The sequence below is a fragment of the Copidosoma floridanum genome, unplaced genomic scaffold (assembly GCF_036245765.1).
Source record: "Copidosoma floridanum isolate Cflo_tuat_1 unplaced genomic scaffold, Cflo_Japanese_pri ptg000008l, whole genome shotgun sequence".
Taxonomy (NCBI): Eukaryota; Metazoa; Arthropoda; class Insecta; order Hymenoptera; family Encyrtidae; genus Copidosoma; species Copidosoma floridanum.
In genome coordinates this window covers 7,364,973-7,384,294 of record NW_028321885.1, presented here as the reverse complement: position 1 = coordinate 7,384,294, position 19,322 = coordinate 7,364,973, and the positions used below count along the sequence as shown (strand labels likewise).

General features: G+C 33.3%; 1 protein-coding gene across 1 annotated transcript in view; it reads right to left on the bottom strand.

The window, feature by feature from the left end:
* bw (brown) overlaps window positions 1–19,322 on the bottom strand; it is a 904,351-nt gene that overhangs the window by 867,175 nt on the left and 17,854 nt on the right. The window contains exons 2-3 of the mRNA XM_089589289.1: window positions 643–811; window positions 518–566 (exon numbers count right to left, since the gene is read on the bottom strand). Coding sequence (XP_089445415.1) covers window positions 518–566; window positions 643–811 — 218 coding nt within the window. The remainder of the gene's footprint in view (window positions 1–517; window positions 567–642; window positions 812–19,322) is intronic.

Here is a 19,322-nt window from a genome sequence, read left to right as displayed (position 1 = left end):
TGAGTGTATGTATGTTAGTGTGGGACGAGAACAGGCACGCCTTAGAGCAAAAGTATTTGTTGGTATTAAATTAATAGTTTTTCCCGTAGAACTGAAGAACTCCTGCGTAAATGCCTCTTTTTAAGAAGAAGAAATTCAAATTATACAAGAGACAAAGGTAACGTACAAGAACGATATTTATCAACGCTGCGTCGACACTGTTTTTTAATTTGAGGTGCAAAAACAGTGTTATAGATAGGCGTATTTTTGTGATGAGTAGAACAAAAATTTACGTAATATTTTTGTTAGTAGTAGGCTATTAAAAAAATAGAAAAAACTTCTGCTACTAATCTTACTAATTCTGTACTTAACAAAATTTTTCAAAGATGTAGGATATGCGTATATGGACTCAGACAATACGGTGTATTGATAGAGATATATTTATTTAAAAGCGTAGGAAATATATTTATGGCTTAAAAAAACCAAATTTAATTGATAGAGTTAACTAATATTTCATTACAAAAATATCATAGCCTACCTTGGTCCCATAATTGCTGTTAAGGTTCCAGATTCAATCAATCCATAGACTGAAAAACCGTTAAACAAATTTAATTTTTTCTTCATAGTTTTTTTAAAGTGGTTCAAAAAATTTAATATAATTACGATTATCCAATAACTGAATCTCCTCATACTGTTGTCCCCTCAAAAAATCTCGTAAATAATTACTATATTTTTTTTTCTCAATTCTCAGAGATACATTTTTCCATGAAAGACTAAGCTGATTTGCAGAGCAACGATTAAACGATAACACATCTCGCTTGTCTGTTTTATCCTACAATAAATATTTATATAAACATTTATTTAAACATGCTGGAATTTGTTATAGTACGTCAAGATTTTATAAAACATTTTATCGTAACACAATTATGCAAGTAACCAAATTGTTTCTATTTAAAATCGTTGTAGGTTCTTTCAACAACTAAAATTAAACTACATTAAGAAATATTTACTTTTTACCTAATAAAATAACTTACAAATTAGTTTACGCTTTTCTCCAATCTTACAGTAGAAAAGATTGTCGTTACGTAAGGGCTTAAATATGTTTGACTTTAGAAAATATTGCACTGTATTTACATTTAACTATGAAGACTTATTCAATAGTTGTTAAATTTTTCGATAATTTCCGAAAACTTTACATTTGCAGGTAATTACAACTCTTAAAAAAAATGTAACGGTGATAGCTAAGACAACAATAACGTATGCAAATAAATTTAAAAAAATGCTTCAAGATTAGTTGAATTAAGTTATTTTGATTTAAGACGGAGACTAAATTCTAATCACATGTCACCCTGATTCTAATTAGTTAAAAATCGATGATTTTTAGTCAGTTTGAAAAGGATTTAGTAATCACTTAAAATTTTCCATAACAATATGAGAAAACTAAAAATTTCTCTTTGTCAAGTCACCGTTGTTTATGTTAAAAAGGCGTAGAGAGACAAAAATAAAAAAAATAAATTTTTTAAGTTTTGAATGAAATATGAGTAGATAGTAAAAAGTATTTGGAAAACAAAAAAAAATAGTATAAGTACGAAATTAAAAAGTATTTATGTAACTTATGCATCAATCTTAATTGCTATCATGCCACGTATCAAATAAATGTTTTACTTTTTACATCTTTTGCGTTCCTAATTTAGTTAGTCATTGGCATGTTTATTTTTGCGCCTCACAAATTGTGACTTGAAATTGTTAACCTTAAAAGATCATGTTAACAAAATGAGGAGTTCTCTGTTTTGTGTTATATATAGTTGATGAAGGTCACAGTTCCATTCATCGGAGATTGGATGTCATCTGTACAAAATGGTTATATTAGTCTAATTTTAGGTGTATAGGGAAAATGTGCCAAAAAGATGCTCACCCTAGTCTATAGCACCAGCAAGGCAGCGTACCATCACATTAGTTGTTATATAAGTACTTTACGTATAAACTGTTTACAAAGAAGTGTTTTCTTCAGGAAACTTTTTTTTTCTATACATTTTTTAAACAAAACCTAGATGTAAGTTTTCTTTTTAAATATGACGAAAAAAAATTTCAGTTAATTTTTTTATCGCTTAAGAACGATAAATAAACAATTCTAATAATAAAATAGACTTTTTTGTTTTCCTAAATAAATGTTCTTAAATTTGCATAGAACTCACAAAGTTATTCATTTGAACTAGTTGAGTAAATTGAAAGTACGATTCTCCATCCTTACTTCTCTCAGTCGCCAAATAATTTTCAGGATGATTAAAAACTTCCTATAAATGACCCCACTATCTCTGGTTTTCGAAGTACCTTTAGCAAAAAAAGGAAGTTTATTTATCTATAATATTGTAGGTACTGTAATATTAAGATAAATTACATCAATATAGGAGCAACACTCGAATTTGCATCCATAAAATAAGTTTTTTCTTCATATTGCTCCCAAGTAAACGTAGCATTGTGAATAAGAAAAAGTATTGTCACGCCAGTACTTAAGGATTTAATCACACCCATCAGACTTAGTAAATATCATGTTCTATTCCAGATTTTTTTGTATTGTCATATGAGAGATGCAATATGTGTGCGCGCGCGCGTGTATGTGTACAAGTAGGACTCCACTCCATGCGTGCTTCACGTGTCAACCCTTACAATTATTAGTTATTGTATGCTTCTTTAGGTGATAGAAAATATGTTTACATTAAAAAATGTATTTGTGCAATATGAGAAAGTTCTTACATGTAATACATGCAATAGTTAGGGACTGTTTGCATTCTTAAATACTGATCTCGACCTTCATTTAAAAATACACTCAGTGTGACGAATTTTCTTTCCTTAAAAAAATTCTGACAGGGTCAGTTAACACTTCTAAAATCAACCTATTGCTTTAAATTTTATGGATGTGTTCTTAATTTTTAATCCTCAAATAGAGGGCAGTTTTTATTTCATTATACTTGACTTAAATACAAATGATTACAAAACTTTCTTTTAAACATACGTAAATCAAACAGTATAATATATATATATATATATATATATATATATATATATATATAAGATTGTCGTTGCGTAAGGGCTTAAATATGTTTGACTTTAGAAAATATTGCACTGTATTTACATTTAACTATATATATATATATATATATATATATATATATATATATATATATATATATATATGTATACAATTACTTGAATGGTTCTGTAAGTTAACTCACAACAATAAGCTTTCCTAATAAAGAAATGCTTTCAAGGTATAAACAATCGCATAATTAAGGTTTTTTTAATTAACGTATATATCAGATTCGTGTCATACCATAAAGAATTAAAAATTAAAATGTAATAAAAATTTTATCACCAATATTATCAAAAAAATGATAAGAGCACTAAAAACTTTCTACTCACAATACTACTTATAAAATGAGTTAAATGCTTCGATGGCTTAGTGGTTAGCATGCTAGCTTCCTGGCCAGATATACTCGAGGGGCCGTGGGTTTGAGTCCCGTCGAATATTATCAAGATCTTTTTCTCGGGCTTTTCCTATAGAGTAAGTACCCAAGTCAACGAAACACCTCTTATATGATTTTAAAAATTAATAGGCAGGTTTTTTGGTGATATCTAAACCTCCAGTGGCTTTCATTTCAAAGAAAGCCAACACCTGGTCAGCTCATCAGCTAAAGTCACTGTTGGTTATAAAAAGGTCGGTGTAGCGGAATAGATGGTTTATTTGAAAAGTATTCTATTAAACTCAATACTAGATGGGGTATGCTTGAGACAATCGCTGCTTCCTGCAAATAGTACCTAGCAGGATGGAAGACCGAGTCTTCTGGGAAGAACTTAACAATGGCCCCATACGAACGACTTGTATACTTGGAAAGGTAGAGGTAAGGGATATAATATACATCAAAACTTTGCTATGTGTATACGTTAGAATCTTGATACAATACAATAAGAATTAAATTTTACAAAGTAAGTGGGTCTGGTTATAATATCTCCAAGAAAATTACTAAATACCATAGCCGTTCACTCGCAGTGCATTAATAATAGAGTTGTAAGTCGTGCAGCTGGGTATCCTGGCTACCAACAACACTTACGTCAAATTCCAGTGATTCGTCCCAATGGCATACCCACAGAAGAGGCCCACTTCTTTAACCAACGGTAAATGGTTGGTTATTCAGGGAACGATCTGGAGACGAGACGTTCCTTGGCCAGTGGCGTATCTCCTTTAAACACGTTCTCCATACGCAAAGACTCCGAAGGTAAAAGTCTAGCTGCTTGCATCCATCACCAAGAATAGTAATGAAAAATGACTAAAAGTATCACGACTAAGCCTTTTCTGGGCCATCGTTAGGATTAACGTTCTCCAATACACCATTAATCTTATCAGTTCTCCTTAAGACTATGTAACATTAAACTACCTTATCAACAAATACATTTTTACAACCATTTCCGGCGAAAATTTGTGAACTAAAAGACAGTATAATGCCAGCCACTATTAAATCACAAGTATCAAAAATAAGTGTAAGAATTTTAACTAAAATCATGTTGTATTACGTGTTAACCCACAACAGTGTTCTATTCAATGAGTTTTTGGTGAAGCCGAGACGAGGGGGCTGCTAGTATGATATAAGTGTAAAAATAAATCTTAATTTTTGTTGAGAGTGGTTTTATTTGAGTTTAAATAAGATCTTATAAAAGACTGTAACACTGTTTTTAAAAAACAAACTTAAATAATTGTCGTCAAAACTTTTCTTTTGCAAAAATAGCAGGGACAAAAAATTTTTATCTCATTCTTCTCAGGGACAATTTAAAAAAATTATTTTAACAATGAAAAATTAATGTTAATTGTTCCTCTATTTTTACCCTTGACATAGGCCAATTTGTGTGGAATAATATGTATTAGAGCATTCCTTATTTACCAATATTTTTTTACCTATGTTGCCTCTTTAAATCTATTTTTAACATAAAAAATCAGATTTTCACTGAATTTACCGTGCAAACATTTATTTAAATTGTACCAACCAAATACATTAGGTTCTTGTTATATAAATAGGTAAAAATGAGCTTTCAGATCTATTGTTCCTTATTTAAAATTCAGTGTGAAATCCGCATTTTGATTCAATTTCTTTTGTAATTTACAGATAAAGAGTCGAAAATTAAGTTTTATGCCAGTATCATCTGATTTATGGCAATTTAGCGTTATGTCTCTCCTCTACAGGATTCTACTAAAGACGAATATACCATTGTAGCTCAGACTTTTTCGATATGCTCTTATTCAACTTGTTGTATCTATCTATTTCTCTATCTGTATCTGCCCATGAGCGAATAGGTCGAATTTTACGTTTAATTTTGAACGCACTTGCCGACAAATAAAAATTTTAGTTTTTTTTTACAGAAATACTCGTCTTTAATGATAATGAAATGTTTTACAAAATTATCACGTAGAACCTTTTTTTAATATGAGGATTTATTAAATAAGCGTAGCAGAATTTTAAATAAACGAAAAAAATGTTGTTGGCCAATCAACGTTAAATACATGGCCATAGGAAAATTTCTTTCAGCACAAAAGCTTTATAACTTTAATACTTTTTATTTTTTATGTTACGTTAGTGCGACAAATTATTCGAGTCTAAGCTTACACTAAATAACTTGCAACTTATACTGGTTACGTATATGAGACGCGTGGCTAGAGAATAGTTAAGAATACGCGGTAGAATACTCGAAAAGGGGTACGAATAATTTTGAGCGCAGAGAACTAAGTTTAACAGCTTGGACGACTGTAGTGCTATACCTAGATGCACTTACTCGAACCGTGCTTACTTAGACCAGTGCACTGAGGGTGTCTCGTTCCACGATCTAGAAGCTACTAACACCCTCATGAATAGAGGTAATTGCTCTAGGGTTTATGTAGCATGCAAATTATAGTTTGAATCAGCAACCACTCTAGAAGCCACCAATACTGTCACGAGTAAAGGTGGTTGCCCAAGATTTTACTAATCATAACCAACTTGTTATTTATTCCCGTAATCTACAGGATACTAATACCAGAATGGGTAATGGTGTGAGCTCTAGATAATAAGCCCATGCCAGAATGAAAGAAAAAAATAAAGTTCAAAGGACTTAATAAGTTTCAACCACTCACTTTTAATTTATTTTTGAAAAAATCACTTTACGCATGACGAACCAGCGCGAGGTATCTTATGTCAAGATTAAACCACACTCGTGGAATGATAGTAGAGAGAGACTCTAACTGCCTAGTCAACTGTTCGAGAGTAAAATTAAGAACTGTACTTTTTCGAGGCCTTCAGGCCTTTTTCTAAAGAGGAACGGACCTTGATCACACTCTAGCTTCAAATTAACGCAGAAAACCTTGCTGGGGGAGAATCCGAGAAAAATGATGGCAGCCGAAAATCTAATTGGCTAGAACTACTCTAATCTAGAAAAGGTCATGACTTTTCTTCAAAAAAGTAACAAAACTTAACTAGTTTACGAATTAGGCTACTGCAGTTGGTTAATAAAGTCGTTAGTGTAAATAAAAGGGGTTACTCGGTTAATTATACATCTGCGACTATTAACGGTAAAAATTAAATTAAATTAAAGTAATTGTTGTTTACCGACTGATAAATTTTACAAAAGCGTACCTTAAAATCCTTTTTCAATGATTATTTTCAATCCAATTACTAAGAAGGATAAATGTATTTATAGTCTCACTGAAAGATTTTTTCTTTGATTTGATAAAGACAGAGCGAGAGAGAGAGAGAGAGAGAGAGAGATAGAGAGAAAGAAAGAAAAAAGAGACTGGGAGAAAAAAAAAGAGATTGTGGCAGTGTTATACATCTCAGCAACTATAGCAACGAGAGCTACAAGCAAGAAACAGTGTCTGAAAGGCAGAGATGTGCGGGCACTGTCATGCATGAAGTTATAGGCATACACTACAGCTGTTCACGCCGTGTAATCTGCTCAAAGGAAGTATATCAGCATAAAGCCTCTTACTTATTGCACATATCTAGTCCGTTTTTCCGAAATAACTCTAGTGTACAGACCCAGAACAACGCAGTTTTTGTGTCAGTGACCTACGTTTTCCGTTTTAGAGACCTTCAGGAACCACCATAAACAACTTGACCGATAAAAGACATACTTCCTGACATCTGAACGATCCTCCTACCAACGAAATCTTAGTGATAATGGCACTATTCCTCCAGACAGAATCATATGTGTATATATATGTGTCATATGGCTGGTGCTGAATGCGTGGCCTTCGGAGGCCCGTTTTACGGCAGACGTCACATGACCAAGCTCAAAGAGACAATACGTTAATAACCTAATAAGCAATTTGCAATAAGCGTTGCGTAGAAAATTTTCTATGGGGTTCCACGTAGTTTAAATATAACTAGCAACGTTGCTTGACTGGTAAGAGTAGGTGAACTATGGAGGTTATGGTATCCCCAGCCCTGGGGCAGTGGTGGAGGGAGAGACTGATCAGGTGGTGGGTGGCCAGCACTTGTGGGGGAGAGGTTTGAGCTATAGTACGACCAAGGCACGAATGGGGGTGAGGTGGTGGGTGAGGCGGAAGTGGGCCACTTGGTGGTGAGATAGATTGAGCAATTAGGCAGTGAATGGTAATAATTGCCTTTGTTTCCGGCTGTGAATCGATCTTTGGTTTAAGGAAGGTTCGAGAGGTGTAGGCATCTAAGAAGTTCACCATGTAGCGAGAGAAAGATGATCAAGCATAAACCAGTACTTCTTACTAGTGGACGTTTTTTCTTCCACTTATTATTGAGGCATCTTAGCTTAATATTTTCTTCTTCTTTTCGAGAGCAGGCGTATCGAGTTGTTGGAAAAAAATGTATACTTTTTTACTATGAAAAGCAGACCGTCTATTCTCCCTTTCAATTGACCAACGCTGGCTCGCTGGATGCAGAACCTTGATAAGTAATGGAGCTATTATTTTCTATCTACATAGGTGCGTTAGCCATAACTGATGGATGTTTTGCTTCAAATTAGTGATTAATGCATTCGATATTATCCATACTATTGTATTTTTTTTTTAAATGGAAACTGGCTTATATAAGAATAGTACCTTAAAAAATAATTGTATTATGCAAATATTTAGTAAAGCGTATGAATCATATTATAAGTAATAAACCTATTTAATAACACATGGCCCAACCATTCAATTTATCAAGACCTTTTACGTAGATAATATCATCTTCTTTAATAACTGCTCGAAAGGTTGTAGCACGATCTTCGAAAGAAACTTCTTCTGAGCTCCAAGAAAGACCGTGGTAATTAAACTCTAACCATCGACTTTCCCATTTGTTCTTGGTGAAAGTTGTGCCCAAAAATATAACTGTCAGTGTAGTACTTTCTTGTAAAGGTACAATAGCGACCTCTTTAAAACTGAATTCGTTGTGCGTGGTTTTGAAGCCTCAACCATCAATTACGTATTGTGTCAACTTAACGTTGTGACGATTATTAGTCAACTATCGTTTTTATCGATATTTGATGTCTTTATACACAACTGCTTGTCACAGCTAGTTATCACTTGTATCGCTTTCAAAAAGGCAAATTAATATAATATATATGAAAAAATTAATCAGCGCCCCATTCATTGGAGTACTTTAATGCAAGCTGTAAGCATAATGAAGCAACTCGTGATAATTTTTCTAAAGCCAACGCCGTGGAACGTTACGTAATTTTCTGTGTAATAGCCCGAATAGAATACCAACCTTGCTGCATAGTGGTAATATGACTGAGATACGATATTCAAGTTGTTTTCTCATTCCCATTAGTCTTGATGAAAATTTTTTCAATTTTTATTTTTATTAGCAGCTTTGGACACATCCTTCGGTTTTATAGCTATCATTCAATGCTTTTGATTATCATAGGCCGTGAATAACAATGGTAAAATGTCAGTCCACTTTTATCTGCCCGCAAAGCCAAAATTTTTCTTCATATTATGCTTTAGTATACAATTAAATCGCTCACATATACACACTTTAAGGTTACTGTACGTAAAATACTAGTTAATTTTATTCTTTCGTATAAGACTTTGAAAATTTGCATTGGAAAACTCTTTGCCACGCTTTGTTTGCAAATTACTTAGTACTCTTGCCTCTGTTAATATCAACTTTATAGCTGCAATCACATCTTTATCCGTTTGATTCTTTACGGGCACAGCCCATGTATACTTAGAGAATACATCTATAACTGTAAGACAATATCTATTACTTTTTCTTTAACGAGCATAAGATACTACCTCCACAAGATCAGCTTGCCAGGTGTCATGCAAACATCAAACTTTCAGTGAAGATAGTTGTGTCTCGCAGAATTGTAAAGCTCTTTCACTACCACTTTCATCTCTTTTAAATATTGTCTAGAGTTATATTAGATATGGGTGCTACAATCTTCTTAACTGCATTTATTTTACTCCGTCAATTAAGTATTGTTTCTGAAAACACATAGTTTAAATTGCTTAATGGTACATTTATTTTCTACTGTTTACCTAAAATATATTCAACCTAGCAATTTTCAATGAAAGTATGTACCCACCATTCTTTTTAATTTGTGTGAGATTTAATAATGTAGCAAAAACATTATAGGATTTATTACTATTGTAATGACAGACCGTCTCATTTTTGTCAAATTTTCTTTCACGCGAATTTGAGATTTTCAAGATTTGTTTGTATTTAACTAAACTGTATGGTGCTGTATGCTTTTTATCATAATGCTTTTTCATTAGTAACTCTATCAATTCACCGGTCATTAGGTATCCTTAGATCCTTTATTCAAAATTAAATATTTTTGAACTATATAGGTGAATCACCAAGTATACATTGTCTGTTGTTTCTTTTTTTATCCCATAAATTCAATCCAATTCTGTCTTATTTTTATCAAGTATTTGTAAATATAGATTTATGCGTCAATTTTTATCAATATTATGTGCTAAATCATCATTATTACTATTTTGAATAACGGTATTATAGTTTTTGATGGAATCCATTCATGAAAAAATATCTTAATTATCATCACTAATACTATTAGCTGATTGGAACATTGATGTGTAGATTTTTTAAATTTTTGGCTCGAATGGCGGGAATGATTTTTTAAGTAAAGATTCAGAGCTAAGTAGCACGTTTCTTACTTTCTTCGTGTCCTCGATAATTTTACGAACTGAATTAGTAATAGGCTTGAAAGTCTTCCCAATCAACTTTTTGAAATATTTTCTTCCTGACTTTAACAATCGATGCTTTCGTCTAATAGCTCCTCTATCTTTTTCAACTTGCTGAAAAAAGTTTTCTTTCTTACGAAAAGCACCCATGTCAACTTCTTTATGGTTAACAAGAGACTAATATGCACTCAATAAGTATGAGTAATATTTATATTAAAAAAACTGAATACTCCTTCATATCTTCCTTTGTCTCTTGTAACAAATCTATGATTCCTAACTCTGCAATAGTTCACACATAATTTTTTCAGTTCATTATACGTCATACTAGTATTAACATGATTATTAAAGATGTGCTTTAATTTTACACATCTTGTCGAAATATTACTAAGAAGTTTAAATCATATCTAACTAAATGTAATTAAACTTGAGCATAGGATTGCCATAGATATAAGTAGTCAACGCTTTTGTGACGTCCCATGCAAAAAAGGCTTCCACATTATCTTGTTTCCCAGGCAATGTCATAGAATAACTCTATGAAGTTGCAACAGTAGTGCATTATCTAAATATATGACTGATTCATGATCGCTACATGAAAAATACTTCGCACCATCTATGGGCTCCGATGGTTGTTCTAGAAACTTATACTTTGGCTCACTCAGCAACTTTGATTATACATAAGCATTCTCAAATCTCAATCCGTTGCAACGGATCGGGGCAAGTAATTGAAGCCAACAAGCTGTTTGTTTTTCCGCAATTTGATGGACCACAAATAACAGCCATTATCATATCGGGTAGCAAATCACTACAGCGTTTGATTTTAATATTTTGCTTAACAATTTTGTCCAAATTCACGACAGGAAGTTTTAGTATTGTGTTCTATATAGCTCCTGTTTATTGTATGCTGACTCAACTGAGACTGAAACATGATACTGTAAATGGTTTGCCTATATATTTTCAAACTCATCCGTCATCGTTTCTTTTAATCTTGTTTATCATTATCTGGTTAAGATGACGATAGGAAGTTTAGTATTATATTCCACAAAGCTCATGTTTACTGCAAACTGACTTAGATAAAACTGAAACGTGATACTGTTCAAAGTTAAGTAGGTAGCATAACAATAAAATTATTTGTTGATGTGTGTTCGTCAATCAATTACAAAAACATAAATCAACTATGGTATGAAAACGATATCAAATTCAAGCATAAAGAACATTGAGATACTCTTGATGTAGGGATTTTGGCAAGAACATACGTTTCATAAACATAAAACAAAATATCTTACAGCAGCTCTCTTGGTTTATTTCTAAGCGAATGGGTAGACTACAATACAGACTTACGGCTTTTATACTAATTCAATTAAGTCGACGCTTCGTATTTTAATATAAATAACAAACTTTAATATATAAGCGGAAAACGAGACTATCGCATAATATAACAGGGCAGTTTTTTGATTTTCTTGGTAAAGACGCTGACTTATTTTATTTTTGGGGGAAAGCACCAGCACGGAGAGACAAAGGAAACAGTCAGTTTTGCACAGACTGGGCAGTCGGATGTTACTTGATGTCTTTTAACGTAGAACCTCTACCGTTGATCTTCTTGGCCATACAGGGGAAGATGCCCTTCCTTTGTGGTGGTTACGCAGGTGAGGTGTCGAGCTGCTCTTCCTGATATTTCAGAAGGTGAGCTAGAACGCCGTTTTTCGTGGTTGTGTGGCCACGGTTTCTGATGTCATATATCTGCCCTTGGTGCCAGCACGTACTTTTTGATATCAATTGCTCTTAATCCCTTAATCCGATCCCATGCAACCCGCTACCCAATTTTCGGATGTTTATCGGGACGCCTCCGTCCCTTTCTTTCTGCCTCTCTCCTCGACCATGGGCACAAGATCTGCGAACATGTAAACACTGTTACTCTGTAAATAGCATGCCTTTATTATTCGAAGCTCATTCATCATTATATTTCCTTATCTTTTTTATCAGTTTGTTAAAATTTTATGACAGAAAGTTAAATATTCTGTTCTCAGAGCTCGTGATTACTGTATGCTGAAGTATGAAACTAAAAATAGTGCTTTACTAACATTTTGGATCTTAAACAACGTTAAGCACTTGAAAAGTAATGATCATTCATCGTAAAAGTTTTAGACTTATAAACACACTTATCAATAAACTGCCTACAGAACTGCACGTACCAGGATATCAATATTGTGGACCAGGCACTAAAATAGCCAAGAGTTTAGCTTGTAGAGAATCAGGTATCAATTTATTGGATCGGGCTTGCAAACAACACGATATAGCCTATTCTAAGAAACAAAAATACGTTGTGCTGAAAAATACCGTTGACAAGATTCTCGCTAAAAAGGCGTGACAATTATTTAAAAACCACACACGTTAATTTAGGGAAAGAAGCTGCTACTTTCAGCAGTAACAGCACTGTGAAATTGAAATCCAAACTTGGCATGGGATCGCTCTCTAGTCCGCATTCTAATAAAACTTCTACCATTACTTACTCCTGCATTTGCTGGCTCAAGTGCTATGGGCACTATAACTAATGGTGTAACTGGAGTTGTCAAGACTATCAATGATTCTAAAGTTGCTTGAAAACAGCTAGAGGAGAGTGACAGGCATAATAAAGAAATAAAAGTACTCTTACTTGGAAAGGGATTATTTTTAAAACCATATAAGAACGGCTTGGATCTACATCTAAGGCCTGGAAAAGGCTTAAAAAATTGAGAAAAAAATTTTTCTACTCAAAACTATCTTACCAAGCTCTTACAGACATAACCTTATTAAGTAAGCAAAAATTTTGAAAATACCACATTTCTGTGAAGTTTTATAAGAAATTCTTTGCCAGCTGATGGCCCACATTCCTCTGAATCAGCAATAGTTAATCTCGATGATAAGAATGGTCTTAGTACTCACTGGGTTGCTTATAAAAAACGAGGCAATGACGTAACGTAGTTTTGGTAACCTACAGCCACCTATTGATTTAATCCTATATCTGGGTGTTAATTATGTCAAATATAATTATGAAAGGTTCCAAGGTTTTGGTACATACAACTTCTGCGGTCTTCTTTGCTTAAGCTTTATTTGTAAAAAACGCCATCATCAGCCTATATAAATGTATTTCAATATTCAAGTAATATTAGCCATCGACGAACCATCATGGAAGAATCATTGACATTAAGTTTATCTGGAACATTTGCTATTCTCGAAGTACAATATTTTGCACCTATCGAATTTTCACCAGCATATAACTACGTTCTTGGTCTAGTATAACTCCTAACTTTCAATTTAATTTCATACATCAATAAAGGTAATTATAAATTTTACATAGGTAATCAAGTTGTTGTTATTCTAACCAGCAGCCACGAAATTCATGATGTTGAGTCATTTTTGATTAACATATTACATCCAACAATGTAGCTATTAGCATCAAACCAAACAATAACACTCTTCGTAGTGTGATAACGTGTAGTCATACTGTTGACTTCAGACCAAAAGATTCTATAGGCCGTCTTTTAGGCTTCACTGAGCAAATTATTAGAGATACCAGCACTCACAACTCAGATTTATCGGTTGCTATTTTGAAGGTTAACACATTGAGAGTTGAATGTAATATCACTAGTGGAGCCTATATAAACGGAGAAAAAGCTCACACCATTCACGAATTTTTCCCTGCTGTACCAACGGGATACAAGGTTGTCAAAGTTGCATTGCAAGTAGTTTATTTACCTGTTGCTGTTAAAGTTACAGATCATCTTTAAATGCGCATTGTTAATCAGGAGGGTAACTTGATTAATTTTCGTGAATAAGTTATAAATATACGGCTACAGTTGAAACAAGTCAACTAAAATGGGCATAGTGTACAACAATATTGAAGTTGGACAAGGCTACAAAGGAAAATTAGCAAAGGTAAGGACGATTTTTCATCCATAAGGCAACAAAACTGGACAAAACTGAGATGGATCAGTCGTAAACGAACGCTCACAGCGTTAACACGTCAAAACGTGCAGTTTAAAAAGGAGTTAGGCCTGAAAGTAAGATCTTATAGAGGCAAATAACTCATGCTTTCTTTTGTTGCCTGCAAAATTCATGCACATTGACTTCACATTGCATTAACATTTAATAGCAGTCATAAAATTCGCATCTTAATTCAACATCACGATTTATGACTCTCACCCTCTCAAAAATCTCTACGTTTTTCTGGACGTATAACAACTGAAGAAGATGGTTCTCTTGAGAGAACAAAGCTAGTTAATAACGTCATCTGTCATCTGTTTGAAGAAATATGATATAAACTTAATGGTATAGAAATCGAAAAGTATAAAAATGTTGGATTGACAGCTTTAATGAAAGAATGTTTATCTTTTCCTCCTAGTCAAAGTTTAATGCTTGAAAATACTATTTGGATTGACTTTGAAGAGAAAAAATCTATTTTATCGACCATTTTTATTTTGAAGTGTCAGGACCTTTGAATATGATATTTGGTTTCGCTGAGGACTATTGCAAAGTTGTGATTAATGCAAAACATCAATTAATTTTCACAAGATCAAGAGATTATGTTAGCACCATTATACAAGTAGCTAATAATCAAACTTTAAAAAAGTATATGCTTACATTGACTGAGATTAACTGTATGAGTATCCTCTTTTGCCAAAAACTTCTAGGCATGTGTGGACTATAAAAACTTCCAATCCGTTGCAAAAGCCTCGTTTTCTTATGTTCGGCTTTCAGAATAAGCAAAAAAATTAGCCTGCTTCTAATGCCAGTCTCTTTGATCGTTGTAATATCAGCAATGTAAAGCTTTTCTTGAACTCACACTACTATCCTTATGGTAATCTTAATTTTGATATTAATTAAAATCAGGGTTCAATGTTATATGATCTCTATAAGAATTTTCAAGCCGCTTATTACGAGAAAGAACTAGAACCTTATTCTACATGATCGCATCGTAGAGTACAATCCTATCAGTGGTGACATGAGGAAACTTATTTAAGCACGTATGTGAAATTTTAAAAAAATACTAGCAGTGAAGCCAGTCTTTATCATCATGGAGTACGTGGTGGACATGCAGGGCTTTAAGAAGCCTGGTAACGATTATGTGTTCAAGGGGTTGGTGATTCTTTAAAATTTATGGCTTGAGCTATCCTATCATGGATAAAATTTACAATCAGGTGATATTGACTACACAGAAATTAGTAATAATTTTCGAGAAAATCTCAACGATGCCAATAATGTTTTATGTAATTGGAGAATAAAGAAAATGTGGCTCGAAAGGTTTAATTTTTAAGTTGATAATATAGTTGATTATCTAGAATTTGGACTCTCAACATTAGCTACTGCATGTCCTCACCATAATGGAACGTATCGATCTATGTGTGTCACCCACAATGTCAAATGAACAAAAAAAGTCTATTTACATATAGAATGGGAAAATGCCGTTGATTCTGAAGAAGATGTATAGTAAAAAATTGATAACACAATGTTTTCGAAATTATGTAATAAATAAAAGTATTTAATTACATTATTGTTGTTATTTATGTAGACTTTCCCTTAAAACTAGTTTAAGATTAAAGTATTAGGAATCAATGATTTATTCTGATAAAAGACACACCCACTTGCACAAGGTAGGACGTACATAAATGAATTTCAGCGCAGAGTGTTGCTTAGTTCATCATGCAGTATCAAACGTAACGGATACGCGTTTATGTCATAGTTAGTTTTTAAGCTACAAAATAAAAAAAAATGGATCTATACATGGATTGTGTCATAGAGGTTAAAGGTTTTCTTGAAGCTTCACGACAGTTTTTACCCAAAAAAGTGGCTGTTGTGTTTTTTATGACACTAACGATCAGTCACTGGTTGTGCGGTCATCGTGCAATTTTTCAACGTTACCTATAGATGTGCGCTGAAAAAATGATAATCAGTCGAAAGAAGCGCATGAACCTCGCTGTTTAGAGGGTGGTAGTTTTATTAAAGAATTACAGCAGCATTTGTACGCTGTAGTAAGAAATGCACACCGAATTTACGTTTATGAAGATAATACAGCCTTATATTCAGAATCTACCATAGAGTGTGATGTGATTATCATTCATCAGTATATGATGCCATTACATCACATTCTTAGTATGAGATATTCTACAAAGGCATTAATATGTGTTACTCATAATGTACAAAAAATTCTACGTAGATAAAGATTTTGCGCGCTTAGTAAAGCGCATCCAATTAAATTGTTTATGTACTCTTTGGGGTAAAGCAGCATTGAACCAGACACGGAATGCTTTGAAGATGCACTTGATAGTTATCAAAAGAAAATTTCCAAAATACTTCTTAGTTGGAATAACGTTGATGGACCTAATACATTAATACTGATAGTGACTCTGAAACTGATGAGAATGCTGATGCCAAAAGCGATGACCATGTGTAGGCGAAGATAAAAAAGCATAAAATTGCCTAAAATCTCTTATAGAGAAGCATGTTGAGGCATCTCAATCGAAAGTCAAGGAAAAGTATTATTCCAAAAATGTTTGCTCTCGTGCAAAGAAAGATGAATGTGATAAATTAAAAAAAAAATAATAATAATAATAATGATCGATACTTGCTAGGACTATCAAAATTTTGAGTTTCTGAAGCTGCTACAAATTTATGTATTGAATTCAAATTTTTGTCATCATGCAAAGCCAGTTATATACTGTCCTAACATACTTAAACTTATATTTATTTGCTGTCTCTACTACTTGGTAAGGTACTGCATCGAGTGAGCCAGCATTGGTCAGTTGAAAGAAGGGATAAGCGATTTGCTTTTCGTAATAAAAGGGTATACATTTTTTCTCCAACAACTCGATACGCTCACTATCGAAAAAAAAATTCCGCTGAGACGCCTTAATGATAAGTAGAAAAAAAAACATTCGCTGATAAAAAATACTCTTTCATGCGTGATCATCTTTCTCTCAGTCTACGCTAAGCTTGTTAGTAGCCTACACCTCGTAAGACATCCTGAAGCCAGAGCTCGATTTGCAGCCGGAAACAAAGGGGATCGTTGGTACTATTTAAGGTCACAGCTACCAGCATCCAGACCACCCCCCCACCTGACATCACCACCCGAATAATCCTTACCACCCACTGCCCGATAGCTCAATCTCTACCACCACCAAGTGGCCCAATTATGCCCCACCCACTGCCTCTTTCTTATCCACGACCCAGTCATGCTATAGCTCAAACCTCGTTCTCCACCACCTGGCCACCCACTACCCGATCAACCTCTTTAAATGCAGCCCAATTTTCAGCTTTTCTCAGTCAGTAAGCGTGAAAAGTCAAGAAATTAAAAATTGAAAAAATTTTATAGTATTATTAATTTTGGTCGGTAAGCACACAAAATTTAAAATTCTGAAATTTGAAAGAAAAAATTCTTAATTTAAAATTATCGATTTCTCTTGGTAAGTTCTAGTATAAGAAGGGAGTGGTGGCAGGGCTTTTAAATAAATGCATAAATATATCAGCTACATATATTGTACAACGAATACACATTATAAGCCAACACAAGTGCATATTAATTTAAAAACTTCTAAATTATATTATTACACCAAGGCTTACTAGATTAAGTACATATATTGCTCATAGTAAGATTATTTATAGACTTCTTACGCCTCGTACTACGATTGAAAATGGTTACAGCTATGTAATTGTAACAAAAAGTATCTAAAAGACAAAAAGAATAAAACATGCCTGTAGAATAGTTGTTGCACATGAAGAATCAAAAACCTATGTAGTAATTCCTATAAACAGTGAAATTAATATTTTAAAACTGATGTACATTCTAATCGTAAGTAACGCAGCTTCTTTTGAGTTTATAAGTATAATAAGAAACCGTAGGTGGGAGACCATAGCTGTTAAAGTACACTTCATGATCTTCAATACCGATATATATCGCTACCCAATGCGAGTCTGGCTTAAAAATTTTATCGGTGTTAACTACAAGAGTGTACAGTATCACCCAATCAACAGGTAATTAATCTGTAAGAAATACGCTAACTGTCACTGCAGGTAAATTGCAAAGAGTTCTACGCAGTTGCAGTGAGCCCATTGTAACAGATGTATAGATTTTTATGAGTTTAAATTTACAACTACTTGACAATTTAAGTATATTTTCAATATTTTGTCAAATTAAGCATAAAAAGCATAATTTATAACTTTCGTGAGAGTTTTCTCGAAACGCATCACTATTGATACTGTACGGTTCCTTATTAAATTCCAATAAACTGCAAAATGTGTTTTTTATTCAGGTACCTTACGCTCTCCTACATCGTCAATTATATTTACTTCCGCTCATAAAGCTTTTTTTCAGCACGAGCATCTCCAACTATGTAAGATGACTCCTCTCTGTAACCTATGATGACGATGATACCTGTCGTAAAGAATCATTATGTTACGAGCCAGTCAAGAAAAAATTCTTCTAAAACGTAACGCTACCGCCAATGTCCCAATCTTAAAAAATGTTGATTTACCAAATTAAAATCTACTTTTATCGTATGAAATCTATCACTAAACAGAAGTACGTAGGCTGATAGTGCTTACCTCTTGACAATTGTGTTTCCGAAATTAATTTTCTGGGCAACTAAATTCTTACTATCTTTAGCATGGGTGCAAATGTATTACCAATGATATTTGATTTACATAAATTAGAAAAAGTTAATCGGGTATCCCTCTTGATAAGTTTTCTGGTTGTTAGTCATTAAATAATAGCCAGTAATCCCCTTTTATTTTGGCATGGTCACACTCAATCTCTGTCAACCCTTCCTCAAACCTAAGAACACGTTTTACTGTATCCGATATCACCAGAGTTTTGCCACATGTTTTTGAATATCCTAGTCCTGTTAGTAGAAAACTAATAAATAGAACTCTACCTCAATAATCATAAATTAGCAACTAACATTTCTTATCTTTATGATAATGTTCCAAACGTTTTCTATTTATTTCTCCACATAAACTAAGTACAGAATCGTAGGCACCGTGTTGAATACAATTCGCATTTTCACTACTAGGATCACTTATCACTGCCTCTTCTTGTTAAAAATGCAAAATTATACATTCTACGTAAATCGTGGAAATTTTAACTTTTTATTTCCTGCTTATCTTGATGTTTTCCCATGGTTAAGGA